This window comes from Anopheles funestus, chromosome 2RL (genome assembly GCF_943734845.2).
Source record: "Anopheles funestus chromosome 2RL, idAnoFuneDA-416_04, whole genome shotgun sequence".
In the NCBI taxonomy this organism is placed as follows: Eukaryota; Metazoa; Arthropoda; class Insecta; order Diptera; family Culicidae; genus Anopheles; species Anopheles funestus.
The window spans coordinates 89204999-89222285 of NC_064598.1; the positions used below are offsets into that span (position 1 = coordinate 89204999).

General features: G+C 42.7%; 2 protein-coding genes across 5 annotated transcripts; one reads left to right on the top strand and one right to left on the bottom strand.

Moving 5' to 3' along the window:
* The first annotated feature begins 246 nt into the window (after positions 1 to 246).
* Positions 247 to 14684, top strand: LOC125762182 (nucleolar protein 4-like). 4 transcript variants are annotated; one of them, XM_049424021.1, is made up of 9 exons: positions 247 to 1008; positions 1642 to 1688; positions 9229 to 9313; positions 9435 to 9509; positions 9613 to 10070; positions 10161 to 10313; positions 10565 to 10731; positions 13414 to 13634; positions 13729 to 14684. In XM_049424021.1, the coding sequence occupies exons 1-9, from the start codon at positions 1005 to 1007 to the stop codon at positions 13890 to 13892; spliced, it is 1374 nt and encodes a 457-aa protein (XP_049279978.1). In that variant the 5' UTR covers positions 247 to 1004; the 3' UTR covers positions 13893 to 14684. The 4 variants fall into 4 exon arrangements, with proteins under 4 accessions (XP_049279978.1, XP_049279979.1, XP_049279981.1 ...); XM_049424022.1 differs by having other exon boundaries at positions 9435 to 9503; XM_049424024.1 differs by having other exon boundaries at positions 249 to 1008; positions 10161 to 10301.
* A 257-nt stretch (positions 14685 to 14941) lies between these two features.
* On the bottom strand, positions 14942 to 17188 carry LOC125762160 (myosin heavy chain, skeletal muscle, adult). Its single transcript, XM_049423988.1, has one exon. It carries the CDS (start codon positions 17061 to 17063, stop codon positions 15093 to 15095), a length of 1971 nt encoding a protein of 656 aa, XP_049279945.1. The 5' UTR covers positions 17064 to 17188; the 3' UTR covers positions 14942 to 15092.
* Between the last annotated feature and the right edge of the window lie 99 nt (positions 17189 to 17287).

Genomic DNA, 17287 nt, shown 5'->3' on the forward strand with positions numbered 1-17287 from the left:
GGGCACCAACAGTGTACCCATCCCACCCACGGAGTGTCCTTCCCATCCCACCACAGCATCGGCCCGACCTGGCGCGATTGGTATGAGCCATGGGAGAAGGAGCGAGCCCAACATCCCGAGATCGGACAAAAAGCGTCCCGCTGTGGAAAGAGGGAAGCACAACGAGCGTTTGTGTTTGTTTGCGAGCTGCGTATGTGTGTGTGTGTGTGGGTATGAGTAGCATACAATGGGAAAGAAAAGTCGGGAAAATGCTCATCCATTCGCCTTTCTCTTTCATTCGCTCGTACGGATAATCGTATACTTTTGATATACTTTCTCTCTCTCTCTTTCTCTCCCACTGCTTCTCACGCATACACACAAGCTCGAGAGGACTCTCGCTCACGAATAGCCGTGCTCCCGGCTTACTAAGGATACGATTTTCCTTCGCGTTCGAAGCGAGTTACCAGCGAGGATACACCATCAACCACAGTCATAGCCAAGTCCTCGACGGATCGTGACGCACCGAATCGTAACGCTCTTCGTGCAGTGGAAGCCGGTTTTAAAAAAACACACACCAATCTACACAGTGAATAAAGTATTTGAATAAAATTACAGAAAAAAGTTTCTTTTTTTCTGAACGGTTTTTTCGGGAAAATAATAACGGAAAACATTTAATTAATAACGCATTGTTCGACGGACATTACGAGCTGGTTTTCATTGCTAAAATTTCAATTACTTGTGAAGGAAAAACCATCCAACCGAATAGTGTGATAAGTGATATCCAAAAGTGATTATAAAACAAATATAATAACACAAAACTACAACGTTAAATTTCACGTGAGTGTACGTGTGTGTTGGAGAGTGAAAAAAAAGCAGTTTGGTGATAAGCCACACGTTTATCACCGCTAAAGTGCAGCCAGAAAGCAACAACGAAAAAGTTGCCGTGAATCCATCGTGAATTCTTGGTGAATTTTACTCTATCCTTCTTCGTGTACGATCACCCGGCATCCCAAGTGTGTTGACCAATGAGTGAGTTTCCGGTTGTGGTTTTGGGATTCATACGCGTTTAACAGAAATCAATTCAAAAACCGATGTTTTATTGAGAGCTAAAACTAAAAAGCTAAAAAGTGAGAGTGGTTAACTAATGTTGTGCGTTTCGTTTGTTTTTCTTTCTCTATCCCTTATCTTTCACTAATGCGGCAATTTGCTATGGATTTCTAACCTCGGATGTGGATGCTTTCTTCTTTTCATTCTCAATTTCCATTCTTTGTTTAACTCTTCTATATTTTCCTACACTTTGATGGGGTTTATTTTTCCGGTACGGTTTGGTTCACCGCCTGCCAATCTGTGCCGTACGGTCATGCACATACGGTCATGCCATATTTCACTCAATACACTCATGCATTTGTGTGCTCTGGCAAAACACGTGCTCGTGCCCATTTGCGCGTCGTATGTTTGCGTGTTATGTGCGCTTTCTTATTATTTCCTCTCTTCCGTTGTTGTCTGTCCTTACGATTCATTCATGAATTTTCATTTATTTTCACACGTGGTAATTCGGTGTGTGTTTTTCTTCTGTTTCTCTGATTCTTATTTTGTTTGCGTTATTGGTTGTTTATATAAAAAAAACATTCCCCATTTTGTAATAATTTAAATAACAATCAGCGAAAAGAAAAGCAGCGGCCATGTTACACAACAACAATAACAACAAGGTTAGTAAAAAGTGATGGTTTTAAATGCACCAGAATGCTTGTTTGGTGCTTGTTTGTTTGCTAGTATGCGTTATTTTCTATCGTTTTTTAAGGGATTATACAAAATAAATTAATTGTTACACTTTATGATAGGGAAAATGAAATTTACTAGTGACAAAACGAGTTGCCGGGGTGCTGCATAGTTCTACCCAATTTAATGAAATATGTAATTTGGAACGCATATCCTGCATCCTTAAAAGCATTATCAAATACCAAACAAATCACACAATTTTTTTTTACCTGTAGAACAGTGCTTCCAGCATCTGCTTCATCCAGTTCCAGTAAATCGGCTTATCATACGCATCTAGCGATTGCATGGTGCGCCTAAAAGCATGCAATTTCAATGCAACAACTAGTTAGTCTTCAGCTGCAAGGAACAAGAAAAAAAAAACATTCATAATACATCTGATTAATATAAAATGGATTTTGCACTATTTTACCTACCTCGAAATGCAATTTCAACTAATGCTTCATAGGAACGTGGTAGGATTTTTGGGGGGGCGGTTTTTATTAATATTTACAATCGCAAAGTTAGGACCAAATGGGAACTGTTGGATGAATTTGTTTGCACTCACGTGCCACACACGCGTTTGTCTCGTTATATCACGGGCTCCACGGGGATGATGAAAAAACAGTGATATATAATATTACGGTTGTGCGTACTAACCCTCCATTCAATTCAAGGGAAATTTTCCTCTGTACTGAAACCCGAGTCCCTGTCCATCCAATGGTTTTTTTTTCTTGCTGTTGTTATTGTCCACTGCTTTGCCACAGGCTCACGGAACCAGCTCATAACTTTTGACTTGCGTCCTTCCTGCCCACCGAATTCCCTTTACTAAACCATCCTTTCTATGTGTCTATGTGTGTGTGGGAAGGGGGGGTGTGTATTTGTGCACACATTCCAGCCCGTCGGTCCAATCTCTTAATTGAACCGCAATCGAATATATCCCAGTCCATCCCTTTTTCCTATTTTTTTTTTTGCTTTTGATACGCCAGCGCACGGTTGCGGTTTAGGGCACGAGCGGCTACAAACGGGGAAAGTCGACGCTAAGACATATCCCCTTCTTCTCATCCCATCCTTCCCTATCATCCAACCCATCAACCCATCCCCACCCACCGGATGCCGTTCGACGATGTCCCGTCGGGTTTTTCCTTTTTTTTCCCCCGCCGTTTCATTCCCATTTCTATTTCTTTCTTCTTTTTTGTTTTTTTTTTGGGAAGCCAGCCAAATTTCTTGCTCACTTCCGTTTCGGTTCACTCCATTCCTTCGGTTTCCCTCTTTCTCCCCTCTCCCTCCGGGAATGGTGGGTCTTCATCAGAAACTCATTTTCTTCATAAAAATCATCCCACCATTGCCATCGAAGCAATGGCACAGCAGCCCAAAACCCCCCGAACCTGATGCTTGCTTGCTTTTTTTTTTTGCTTCACCCCCATTTTTGCTTTTTCCTTTTGCCATCCTATAAGGGAAGGATTTGTGGTAGGAGAAAAACAGACCCCCGGCCACGTGTTTCAATGTGATTCGTGTGTGCTTGTGTGTGTGTGTGGGTGTACACACCGTCCCGTCACAAAACGTCACACCCTTCCGTTACCCATCCTTACAAAACAACCGCAAGAAAAACTCCAGTCCGTTCGAGTTCGGTTTTTGGGTTTTTGGGCGTTTTGCTTTTTCCGTTTTTTTTTTGCTTGGTGTGTGTTTGTGCTTGCTCTCCCGCGTTTCCAGGATCCAGGGTGGGTTTGGTGTACATGAAGAAGTACGGTTCGATGATGGAACTTTTCCATTTTTGCCATTGCCCTTGCAACTCCCAAATGCTCCGTCCCTCGGTGTGCGGCAACATGAAGAGAACGCGACCGCCACTGGCAGCGCATAAACGTGCCAAGCCATCGTAGAGCGAGAGTGGGTGTTTTTGGGTTTCGAAAGGGGCGGGTGGAAAACGATGGATAGCAACAAGGGAAAATCCGTCCATCCGGACCGTACCGAAACGAGAAACGCACCATTTCCTTGCGCCTGCCTACCACCCTGGTAGTAGGAGGGACATTCCAAGAAGCAAAACCGTTCATCCCCCATGTCATCCATCTTTTTTAATTCCTGACAGTTTTACCCTCTTGGTTTTGGGGGGCAGTGGTGGCGATGGGTTGGCGGGTTGGGTTTCACAAAAAGGACTCAAGACATCGAAGAAGAATGTCCGTTCGGGACGGTACGCTGGTGCGAGACGGTGTCGGAAGGCAGGAAATGGGATGGCATGAAACGGACAGGCCCCGAAGACGTGTTTCGCTTCTTTCGGTTCACTCTTCGAAAGGATCCCATTTCCTCCTCCTTTCCAGGGGTTTTTTTTTACTCTCTCTCTTGTTGATACCGCCCTTCCCCCTCTCCCTCCCTTTTGGTGGAGGTCCCTTTCCACTATGGCAATTTTCCTTTCCACCTGCCGCTTCCTTCCGGGCCTTCGGTTCGCCTTTGGTTGGACGTTGACTTCGGTACGAAAATTCTTCCACCAACGGATCCGAAGTAAGTCTTCGTTTGTTGGTGGGATGAGAAATCTCCGGGTTTTTGCCACTTTTCTTCTTGCCTTGTGCTTTACCGCCCACGTTCTCGGGATGGTAACAACCTGCCCACAACCATTCACCCTCACCTTCCTTCGTACTCCCCCTTCCAACACCTCATCGACCTTTTTGCAAGAAGTGTGGGATGAGAGATGGGTTGAATTATAAGTAAAGCAAGCAATACCATCAAGAAGAGCAACCGGTCTCCACCAACGGAACCGGTGAAACCCTGGGTTCACCTTTTCCGTTTTTTCAACTCCCAACCACCCCCCCCCCCCCCTCCTTCCTATCATTTCATCTACACCCAAAAACAACTCCCCTTTAAGGAAGGAGGTTTCGATCCAGGCACCAGTCGGTGATCTTTTCGCGTACAGCTAAAATGAAGCCCAGAAGCTCACTTTTCGGAGGTGGACATGGTGGGTTGAGATTGAAATGTGTTGGGGGGGGGGCGGGAAAAAATCTGTAGATCGAAAGGAGGGGGTGTTCTGCCCTTTTTTTTGTCCATGGATACCTCGCCACCGTAGAGCAAAACGCTCCGGGTGGTACTACGGTGGGATTAGTTTGTTCCATCAATTGGTCAATATTTGGGAGCAACGTTTCATTGAAGGATGAAAAATGATTAAATTTTCTACAGAAAAGTGTGTACAAGAAGCGCTGAGGGTGAAGTTTGGAAAGTTTGTTGTTTTGTTTGTTTGTAATGTAATATTAGATTCTTGTTGGAGGAACTGTTTGTTGGGGAATCTTTTAAACGGGTTAAAGTTTGTATGATGGACTTATCATCTCAATTTAACTTTAAGTAAGAAATGTTATTTAAAGCAAATTTCGAAATATAATTGTGTTGTTATTTTTACATTAAACTTTATTTCTAACAATTCAATTTTTATACAATTTAACTTTTTTCCTTTTTCTTTTTTCCTTTCTCAACTTTTTCTTTAAATGAATTTATATTGTTCCATTCAACAGGTAGTTTATATTGTACTGTGCTTATGTTTATCCATTGTACGATTACTCTGCTACGCGCCTAAATTTAGGCAATTCATATTTGTAGATCTCCATTTTACCTAGCAAATTTCTCTTTTTAGGATCTATAAAAATGAGTTATAACATTTTACTACTAATTATGTGTTAATGAATTTCTTCTAACATTCATTTCACTAAAACACAAGCCCTTGTGCCCTTAACACCAGCATTAGATACCGAAGATTCCCTCCCCTCGAGCTCAGTGCTCGGGATCAAGCAGAAAGGTTTCCTTTTTTTTCTCTTCTTCCCTCAAGGGGGAAAAACTCTCCCCATGGAAATGCGCGTGAAAGTTGAAGGAACAAATTAAAAACATTTCCCTTGCTTTCCCTCGCCTTCGTCTTCCACCACGTTTTCTCATCCACCACCGAGTGTGCAATGGGCGAGAAAGCATTAAGGAGTGAATGTGTCTTGGGTGGAGATGGAACAAAAATATAACGCCCCCCCCCCCACCCCCCTCGGGTCGGTCACTATTCCGTGGGTCGCTCCTTATTGCTGAAGCTAGATCGAAATTTGCTCCCCATGCTTTCCATCCATCCCAATCCCATCAGCCCACTCCATCCAACATGTCAGTTTTCCATCAACCATACCTTCCTTTTTCGTCGGGTTGGTATTCGGACGGGGAAAATTAGAGAAAAAAAACACAAACCCGACCCAAAACTCTGCACGGAAGCAAATAGAAGAAGAAGCAAAACAAAAAAAAAGGAAGCATCACAAAAATGAGAAAAATTGGTGAGGGATGTTAAAGGAGGAATGTGCCATCGAAGAAGGGGATTTTTTTTGTTTTTGGGACGAATTCGAGAAGGGTAGCGCATTTGTCTTGGAAGCTTCTTGGACAGTCCGTAGGAGTTTTGGGACGTTCGAAACGCCCTAGTGTACCTCAAGTCCTTTTTCCACTTCCTATGAGTCCACAGCCGTATTGTTACCAAAGGGGGAGAGGGAGGGACAAGGAGGTATCCGAGCCTTTGCTGAAGATGCCCGCTAGAAGTGTGATGTTGAAGTCTTATCTCGTCTCTTCCGCTAGACAGCTTCCCATTCTCCCCGACGATCGGGTCGGAAAATATAAAAATTAATTAATCTTAAGTCGCCCCGTCGGCTCTGTCGACAGGGACACCCTTTCCAAAACCCGTAGCCACCTGCCCGTAGTTTTGGTGTATATCCTTCGGTGAAGGATTTGAACAACGAGACGAAATTAAGGCCGCAGTTCAAGCGATGGGCAAGACACTAGACGAGGGTTTTAGTGAAGCATCCTTTCTTGCTTGGATGCTGCTTTATCTATGGATGTGTGTGTGTGTTGCTTCTTTCCTCCTTCACTCGAGTGTAATGGGGTAACGGTCCGATGGGAAGTGGTTCTTCGGGATTCTTCCTCAAGTTTCTTGCCCATAGCAAAATGGATCGGGTGCCCTTACTCACCTCCCCAAAAGAGGGATTCTCGAAAAAGGATGAATAACACATACACACACACACACATACAAACTTATTCCTGCTTCTTCATTTTCTACCTTGTGTGGTGTTGTACTTCGCAAGAAAGTTATGAAGATAGGAAATTCTTACCAAAAAAGGGCTAAAGTGTCATGGGGCTAGAAGAAAACGTTACCCTTGCAGATGTGGCCGAGTGTTTGTGTGCAAGTGTGGAGTTAGAAATTATCCTGATCGCAAGAATTCCACAGAAAGATGGCCAAGGATACGCTCCGAACCACAAACCATCCCCTTTCCTTGCAGCCTTTTCACCGAAGAAGGGTAGCAAAGTTCCTTTTGGACAGGACAAAGAACGAACTCCCCCTCCCTCCTGCCCCCTTTCCACCCCGGGTTTTCACGACACATCCTTCCATAGAAAGCACCTTCCATTTGGTGACCGTTTCCATGTCTTTTTGTGTGTGTGTGTGTGTGTTTGCCTTGCCCACATTCGAACGAACTTGACTGACACTCCCCGCGACAATCGAACCCGGGAAGCGTGCCGCTTGTGACCGTCATCACCGTCATCGCGACAGGAACGCCGCACCAAGTAGTTAAACAAAATGTGTGCGCAAAAAGGAAGAGAAAAAAAACACACCACCACCACCCAACGATAAGAGAGAGGGTGCGCACCTAATGCACACCCCCAGACCAACGGGATACGAAAGTGATAAGGGCAGAAGCACGGGGGGTGACAGTAAAAGGGATGCACACGCACACGCACCCGTGGGACACACGCGAAGAATTAGAAATGTGAGTGTTTTCCCCCTATTTGACAGAGGGATCGCATCCTTTTCGCATCTTCCCACACGTACCGGTGGACCGGTCGCGGAACCTTTTGAACGAAGGGAGTAGGTACGTTCTAGTCGCCTCACCCGGAGGCTCGGGTTCGCTGGTAAACGGTACCGATGGACGAGCGAACGTACAAAACACACGCGCTCGTGTACGATGATGAAAGTACGGTTCGATGTCATCGCCCACGGTGGAACGGAACAAGCGAGTTCCACTCTTACCGTAGTTGTATATCTAGCTGTTTGGTAGAACACTAAAACTGCCACATGGTAGCAGAAGCGATTTGTCATACTAGCTTTAACAAAAAGGCAAATGTAGCACTTTATATAAAACAGAATTAAATTTATAGAAACATGTGAAATAATAACCAAAAAGAAAAAAAAACTTTTCTAAAAGAATAAAAACCTTAAAGAGCAAATGAAGAAGAAACATAAAGTAGTTTAAAAGAATAAAACAAAGAAAAATATACACATAAAAATATGCAAATCGAAATGTAGGACACGAAAAAAACAGATAAAATATAAACATAAAAATAAAAAGAAAAACTAATACTATGTATTAAATATAAATATATAAATTAAATATAAATATAAAAAGAAATAAACTTTAAAACTAATTAATTCACACATAGCAAAAAATTTTTTAAAATATATTAAAAAAAAACGGTAATGAAAAATTGAAAACACCATATTGTCACGTTAGTGTACGTTTTTCACACTTTTAAAGAACACTTTTCGTTCGCGTGTAGAAACCAATAGGTTTGCTGGAGGGACTTTAACTCTCCTACCATCGTTCCCCTTCCACCCAAAAAAACCACCCCCATCGCCGTATCCGGTCGCATAAGGCACACGGGCACAACCCTGTTGCGTAGAGTAGACCGATTTTCAAAACAAGGGGAATGGAACCGTCCGCGAGCGTAATGAGTGGGTGAAGAGGGTCGTCCTCACGCAAAGTGACACACATTATGGGTAGTGCAGACACCCAGCACGCATATCCTGTGATTATGAAAAAGCTCTGGAGGGGTGGGTGATGGGTGAGGTTCGTTTACGTGCGTTCGCTTCTCACTTCGTGTGTTCCGCTTTATCTCGGGCGCTTACGCACACGGGCAGACCGTTCGCATTACTTCATCGATCTGGAGCAGAACTAAAGCATCACTTCCCATCGATTTGCACGGATAAGTGTGGATGGTCGTAGTGTTATAATGTGGAGAAGAAAAAAATCCATTCGCGAACAAGATTTTTTTTAATAAAATTTGGCTAAAGCTTTTAATAAACTAATCTAATAATCAAACGATACGAGCAAATAAATTACGCTTTTTCGTGGAAAACCATCCTCTTTGTTGTGCACAGCGTTACCAGCCATCACTCCATATTAGCTTAATGCAATTCCACATTCCCACCAGCCTAAAGCTTTTTCCTCCTTTTTGGCCACATTTCCAGCTCATTACCCTTTTTCCTTCGAGCGTAATATTATAATGGGTGCATCTTTCGACTTAATTATTATTATGCGAATAGCAGTTTCCTGGAAAATAGTCGCACATTAGCAAGCTAGGGAACCAAGGAAAGGATTATATCTATTCTTTTCTCTTTACTTATTTTAATTTATGTTTGAATTTACATATCAGTTTGTTTTGCTGTAGTATTTAAAAATTTTTTTATTAAACTTTACTTAATTATCGTTTTTTTTTCTTGCACTTTAGGATTCTATATCCATGCCGTTCAACACTGAGACAACGGAAAACAATGGAAGCACGGCCAACACACCCGGCGAAGATGCGTATGCGGGTATGTTACACTTCTTTGTAGAACTTTTTTCTCCTCAACTCCTCATTGAAGATCTCCTCTTTAATATTAAAATACTAAATTGAAATTGATTTTTATTTTCCTTTCGGTACGACTCTTTCAGGGCTGATCAAAGATGCAGACAAGTTTAAGCTGATGCTACTGGCGTGGAACTATCAGAACTCGGCGGCAGGTAAATGTTAGTGGTATCTCCTGCGTCTGTCTCTAAAACGAACCATCGAACCATACTGAACTCCAATTTCATTATTTTTTTTCCCGCACCTGCTCATCATGCACAACAGCACAAAACGGAGCGGAAGGACCGGACCTGGCGACGATGACGAACCTGTGGCAACAGTACCAGAACGCGCTGGCGATGACGGGCAAGACGAACTTCAACCAACTGCCGGTAAGTGAGCGACAATCGTCCCCCATAGAACAGCAGCAGGACGAAACCAACTCGTCCGAACAGAAGGACGAGGACGATCTTTCCGAGGACGACTCGGAGGATCGTCTCGAGGCGACGGTAAACGATCCGGAACGGTTGAAAGCGTTCAACATGTTCGTCCGATTGTTTGTCGACGAAAATCTCGACCGCATCATCCCGATCTCGAAGCAGCCGAAGGAGAAGATACAGGCCATCATCGATTCCTGTACGCGCCAGTTCCCGGAGTTTGCCGAGCGCGCCCGGAAGCGCATCCGGACGTACCTGAAGTCCTGCCGGCGGAACAAGAAGACGCGCGAGGGCTGGGAGAACACGGTGAGTCCCGTGGACGGCACGGACGAGGTTAGTGGCAGCACGTCCACAGGCGGAGGATATGATCGGTTTGGTATGCTTGTATGTTTCCAGTCCCGCCCCACGCCGGCACACCTTACGTCGGTGCAGGCGGAACAGATACTGGCCGTGGCGTGCGAAAACGAGAGTCTCAATGCGAAGCGCATGCGCATCGGGCTGGAGCCGATCAGCCAGACGGTCAGTCAACCGGCGGCGGTAAGTTTTATGGTAAAATGGTCGCTTCCAAACGCATCTCCCTTCGAAAACCCGACCCTCCCCCTTGAGACATTTGTGCTCGCTCGGTGGGGGAGTGAAAACTTGCGGCGAAGAACTTTTCTTTTTTGTTTTTTTTTTGGACCGAAACACAAGAAAATTCACCAACACGCGGATGTGGGCAACAAGCGCTAAAGTAATGTTCTGGATGTCCAACGCCCCGTTATCCATCTGGGGTGTTGGTGTGTGCTCTTCTGTCTTTGCAGACGTCGGCCGAATCACCGACGGCAGTGCCGAACATGTACCAGAACCTTACCAACCGCGAACAAGAGTCCACGTCCGTGTCGACGATCAAAAGTGAACCGATGACAAGCGTACCGAAGATATCGCCCGTACCCAGCACACCGACACCGGACATGAATCAGATGAAGCTGTAAGTCGATTAAATTTATTGCAATGTCTATTATATATGCGGTAGCATTATATTTCCCTTTTAATTGGATTACAACTGAACTGTTTCCTCTAAGTCTCTAAGTCGCCTTGAAAGTAGCGGTGTGTAAAGTGAGTAAGAGTGAGATAGTGAGTTGAAGCGCTGTATTGAACGAGTTTCGTTCACTCACCACGAGGAGTTTTAGCGACTCTTTTTTCACTTACTCACTCACGAGTGTAAGCATGTAGCCGTGGTGAGTCGAGTTGCAAAACGAGTAAATACGTGAGTTAAAACGAAAATGTGCGTAGGAGTTGAAGCAAAAATGAGTTGAAACGAAACGTTTGAAACACATGAGCTGAAACGGAATACCTTTTTAGATTTCTTTAAATTTTTGTTCTTATTTTCTATTCCTTTTTTTATTTCAAGCATTATTTGAGTGAAAAGGAACTTATTTCAACCAATTCACATTAGAATAAATCAATTAAATTTTTTTGCAAAATTTCCCAAAAAAAAATCGTAAGGGGTAAGCCTTATGAAATTTTTGAGTTGAAATTTTGTTTAAATTATTTTTCCAATTTTTTATTCTTTTTTGTGTTTAAAGCATTATTTGAGTGAAAAGAAACACATTGCAACCAATTGGCATTAAAATAAATCAATTTAATTTTTTTTCCAAAATTTCTCAAAAAAATGGCAAGGGGTACCCCTTATGAAAATTTCGAGCTAAAAATTTTTTTAAAATTTTTTTCTGATTTTTTATTCTTTTTTAATTTAAAGCATTATTTTAGTGAAAAGAAACTTATTGCAACAAATTCGCATTCAAAAATATCATATTTATAAGTTTTGCTACATTGCTCAAAAATGAGGAAAATTTTACATTTTCTCAAACAGGGTATGGAACTTGGTTCCTCGAATAACTTCTGGCACAGACATCTGAGGGCATGGCCGTCCAAGAAGAAAATGTAGCCATTGGTGCCATCTATCGACCACAGGTTGAAGATTGGCGATCCGTTGGGTACCGACAGAGTTGTAGGCAAAACTTGGTGCAATAATGAGCCTAGGAGATAGGAAATTTTATAGATTTTTTTGTTATTTAATTGCAATTTTTCAATCTTTTTCTATTTAAAGCATTATTTGAGTGAAAAGAAACTTATTGCAACCAATTGGCATTAAAATAAATCAATTTAATTTTTTTTTGCAAAATTTCTCAAAAAAATGGCAAGGGGTACCCCTTATGAAATTTTCAAGTTGAAAATTTTTTTTTTAATTTTTTCTGATTTTTTATTCTTTTTTTAATTTAAAGCATTATTTGAGTGAAAAGAAACTTATTGCAACAAATTCGCATTCAAATATATCACATTTATAAATTTTGCTAAATTGCTGAAAAATGAAGAATATTTTACATTTTATCAAACAGGGTATGGAACTTGGTTCGTTGAATAACTTCTGGCACAGACATCTGAGGGCATGGCCGTCCAAGAAGAAAATGTAGCCATTGGTGCCATCTATCGATCACAAGTTAAAGATTGGCGATCCGTTGGGTACCGACAGAGTTATAGGCAAAATTTGGTGCAAAAATGAGTAAAATGTTACATTTTATCAAACAGGGTATGGAACTTGGTTCCTCGAATAACTTCTGGCACAGACATCTGAGGGCATGGCCGTCCAAGAAGAAAATGTAGCCATTGGTGCCATCTATCGACCACAAGTTAAAGATTGGCGATCCGTTGGGTACCGACAGAGTTATAGGCAAAACTTGATGCAATAATGAGCCTAGGAGATAGGCAATTTTATAGATTTTTTTGTTATTTTATTACAATTTTTCAATCTTTTTCAATTTAAAGCATTATTTGAGTGAAAAGAAACTTATTTGAACCAATTGGCATTAAAATAAATCAATTTAATTTTTTTTGCAAAATTTCTCAAAAAAATGGCAAGGGGTACCCCTTATGAAATTTTCGAGTTGAAAATTTTTTAAAATTTTTTTTCTGAATTTTGATTTTTTTTATTGAAAGCATTATTTGAGTGAAAAGAAACTTATTTCCACCAATTTGCATGAAAATAAATTATTTTTTTTTAAATTTTCCCATATTTCAACCAATTTGCATTAAAATAAATCAATTTATAATATTTCATCAATAAATCATCCTAAGGCCTTAGGAGATTTATGCCGGGTTTTTTTATAACTCCAAAATGAGTCGTTAAACGAGCTGACTCCTTATAACGACTCATTCACACTGAGTTGACTCACTAAAAAGAGTTGTTATTCTCATCTCTGCTTGAAAGGTGCCTTTATTATGTTTGCGCCTAGAAGTATGCAATCGATGTTTTTTTAAAAACACTATTCACTCAAAGGTTTAGTGGAGTTACATATCCGATTATATCAATTTTTAAATCAGCTAAAAAGCTGATAGAAATGCTAAACACAATCCATTGAGTTGAATATTTGCGTTAATTATACATTAGGAAATATAGGATTTTCGTTAGTATAACTTCAGCCGTTAGTTTTATGGTTATTTGTTACGCCTAAAGTTACGCCATTACACGTTGTCTTTGCACCATTGCTGTGGAATTGTTTGGTTTACTAAACTACTCATTTGCATAAAACCACATCTTTAGCATTTATAAAACTAGCTTCTCGTTTTACACGTGCTCAATAACTGATTGTCTGATTTTTCTCGTCCACAGTAACATACCCAGTGCCAGTGCCAGTTCGACACCCACCATCCCAACGACCGTACCTACCATTTCCAACTTTCACGACTACAATACCGGTTTCTCGAACCGCTCCCAACACTATCAAAACTTTATGAACTCCGTCAACAGCAGTAGCACGAGCAGCGGTGCCACGACCAACACGACCATGTCCGCTGCCGGCACCGGTGAGTTGTGGAATCAGCTGAGCGATTGTAGGCCAACTCATACCCCCTTTTTCGCGTGCGACACCTAACCTTTCGTTGCGTCTTTTCTTACCTTTCTGCTTTTCTGTGTTTTGCATTGCAGCAGCGCCGACCGATCTGTCGATGAAACGGCCAATATTGGCCCATAAACTCAACAGTGCAGAAATCACAGCGGTCAAGCAGCTCGTCACCGGCTACCGGGAATCGGCCGCCTTCCTCATGCGAAGTGCCGACGAGCTGGAGAACTTGCTGCTTCAGCAACAGTAAACGCGGCATTGAAATCTTGCGTTTATTTTATCCCTCCCGAACATTTGTATGTATATTGTGACAAAGGAAAGTAAATTGTAAAAAAAAGAAAAATTAAAAAGAGCCAGTTAGGGCTAGTGGAAACTTTTTAAGGAATTTCAGGAAAATTAATGTGAACAAAAAAAAGAAGAACAAACCAACAGAAAACCCTACCAGATAAGAAGAGTGTTCAATTTAGCCACAAAACGACAACATGCGAACCAAAAAGCGAGTATAAGGGATACAATGAATTACACAACTACACAGGGTGATAAAATCTCTTAAATAAATGTCGTAAAAGAGCGAGTATGTGACACAAGTGCAAGTGGAAAGTACCAGAAAGGCAGTTAGAAATGGAAAGCAGAAAACAAAGCTGAAAAAAGATGATAAAACAAAATCAAACGATGTGGTAACTAGCAGAAAGAACGAAAGAACAGATAAGAAGAGAAGAAAAATTGTGTATAAATGTATGAACAAGGTATCGCAGGAACAGTACAGCGCAAACACGTGCTACATCTTGCAAAGTTGAGTTTAAGGACAACCGTAATCGTTTTTTTTTCTATAATCAATTTGTTTATTTACACTTAACAACTAATTACTGTACAACACTTATTACACACTAGCCACTCTGTCCCGTTTTCCTTTCACTCTTAACGTTCTAACGTGAGTCGATTGATATGGTTCACTGGGAGTCGAAGAAGCAAAAACGGACGGAACGCTTCAAAGTCAGTGGAATAAACTCATTATTGGAAGATAAAAACATAATTACAATCATTCGTCATGTCCTGGTTTTATTCTGTTTCTGATTATTATTGATTCGAAAGGTTGCTTCTGATTACAAATAAAATTTAAACTAAATTGATGTTATTTTAAATATTAAACGGCGACTTCAACGCATGTGAAGGGAGGAAATCAATCTTCAATCAATCCTTACCCAGATCAAGTACCCATAATTTCGAAAAAGGAAGCTTTTTTACCATAATGTAATCTTTTTAGGAACATCTTGAATTTAATGTCTACTACGGAACATATGAATTTCGTGTCCAGTACACTACTAACAATTTATTACATCACTTATTGAATTTAGAGAGCAAAAATGCTCCAACAATGCCTACATCAAACTTTTTACTATTTGATTTTAAACAAAATAATAGCCTCAAAAGTGCAAAATGCTAACACACATTACGCCAAACAGACCAACTTCTCGTTCTGAAGGTAAGCCAACTGATTACGGAGCGAACGAATCTGCAGCTGCGCATCGTCGAAGCTCGCCGACAGCACCTTTAGCTGTGTGTGCATCTCTCGCAATGCCTGCTCACGGTTCCCGATTGTGAACGATGCTTCCGCACGACACTGAGCCAACTCACTTTCCAGCTGACGGTACTTGTTCTGAGCCATTTCGCGTTCCTTTTCGACCCGCTGATTGGCACGCTCTATGATCTTTACACTCTCGGTTCGCAGCTCATCTAGCTCGCGTTGCCAACGAAGAGCTTCCTCTTCCGCTAGCTGCTTTTCCTTCACAAGTCCATCGAATCGTCCCTGGACCTGTTCGAGTTCGGTTTCAGCCTGCAGTAGCGCTTGCTTGACTTCGCCATCTTTTGCAACATGAACTTGTTGTAGTCGTTCCTCCAGTACCTTCACCTGCCGTAACGATCGCTCCAGCTCGGCAAACAACGTTTCGTTCGATTGTTTCAGCTTTTCACAGTTTGCCTGTTCGTCTTCCAAAAGACGCGGATAGGGCGTAAGATGGCGTAGCTTGTCCTGGAACTTACGCTTAATTTGCTCGATTTCGAAGTTGATCTGCTTCTCCACGCGTCGGTTTGTCACCTGCAGCTTACCCATCTGCAGTCGCTGTTCCTCGACCTGTTGCTGTGCGGCCAGATACCGTCCGCGGTAATCATCCAGCTGGTTGGCTTGCTCGCGTATCAATACCCGGAACTCGTCCTGTTCATCCAGCAGCTCCGTACAGCGTTTCTGCAGCAATTGACGCTCAGTGTCTTCGGGTGAAGGATCTTCCGGACCGGCCTGTACCTTTGCCAGGCGCTCACACAGATGTCGACACTCCGTCGTCTTTTTCGTGTACTCTGTTAGTAGCATCGCGTACTGCTTCTGGGCTTCTCCATCCTTTGGACACACTAAGGGATCCGAATCGCGTCTTAAGGAATTGTCATCTAGCATACAGGTCTCCGTCGGTCTCTCATCACCCCCATAAGTTTGCTGACAAGCTACGGATCGTTTCGAGGAATTTTTATCACACATTAAAGCGGATGATTTCGGGCAAGATTTCCTCTTCAGCGCACAATCCATTTCTCCCATCGGGCCCAACTCCTTCTGGATGGAGTGTAACGCCTTTTCCATCTCTTCCAAGTTTTGACAAAACGTTTCCGTGTTGGTACGATAAAACTCCAACCGATGCATCATGTCCGTCTCGCAGAACCGCGGCGTAATCGGAGTAATCGGAGCAATCGGTTTCGGATTTCGGTCCAGTAGTGTATCATTGTCGCGCCGCACTTTGTGCACATCCGCTGACAACCGATCGAGCCGACTTTGCAAGATCTCAATGACACGGTCGCGATTCATGAGTTCCTTCTCGAACCGTTCCACCATCTTCGCGTCGGGACATTCGTTCGTGGTACCGACTTGTTCGTCCGAGCTTAGCGCGGACAGGGTAGAATCCAAAGAGAAGCGCTTATCTTCATCCACCGGCACGGAACCTACCGTCCACGGATTGGTACAGTACTCGTCGAGCTTGTCGGGGCAGAGTAGTATCGATTGCCACTGGTTACCCTCCTGGCGCATTTCGGCTGTTACATCCGCCAGCAGTTTATGCTGCAGTTCGGCTTCCTTCTTCAGACGATTGCGCAGAAATGCAAGTTCCTCCCGGTCACAGTCCGCCTTCGGTTTCATCGCTTCCTTCTCACGGATCTTCCGTTTCAACTCCACCATGAAGTTGTTCTGCCGGTCGAGCTTCTGCTTCAGCTTTGCCAACCGTTTCGATTGCTGTATGGCGTCAACCGAGCGCTGACCATCGATTGGTGTTTCAGCCTGATCCAGCTCACCACTTGAAACCGTTGGCATTTGGGCAATTATCGATGCCAGCAGATCGGTGGCATGCTGTGGAGCGAATGACGTAGTTGAAGGATGCGCACTCATCGCCAGTTTTGTATTGGTTCAGTCCGAGAATTTAGATGCCTTCTAGCAGAACTAGCCAAATAGGTGTTCCTCAAACCGTTTGGTATAGAAAACTGTCTTGGTCTGCTTGGTGATAGCGACGAAACATGACTACTAGACGGGAACGCCGTCTAACGTCAAGAGTTACGAGGAGACGGATGACTTGATCGGATACAAATGCTCATTCCACATTCAACACCCATTTA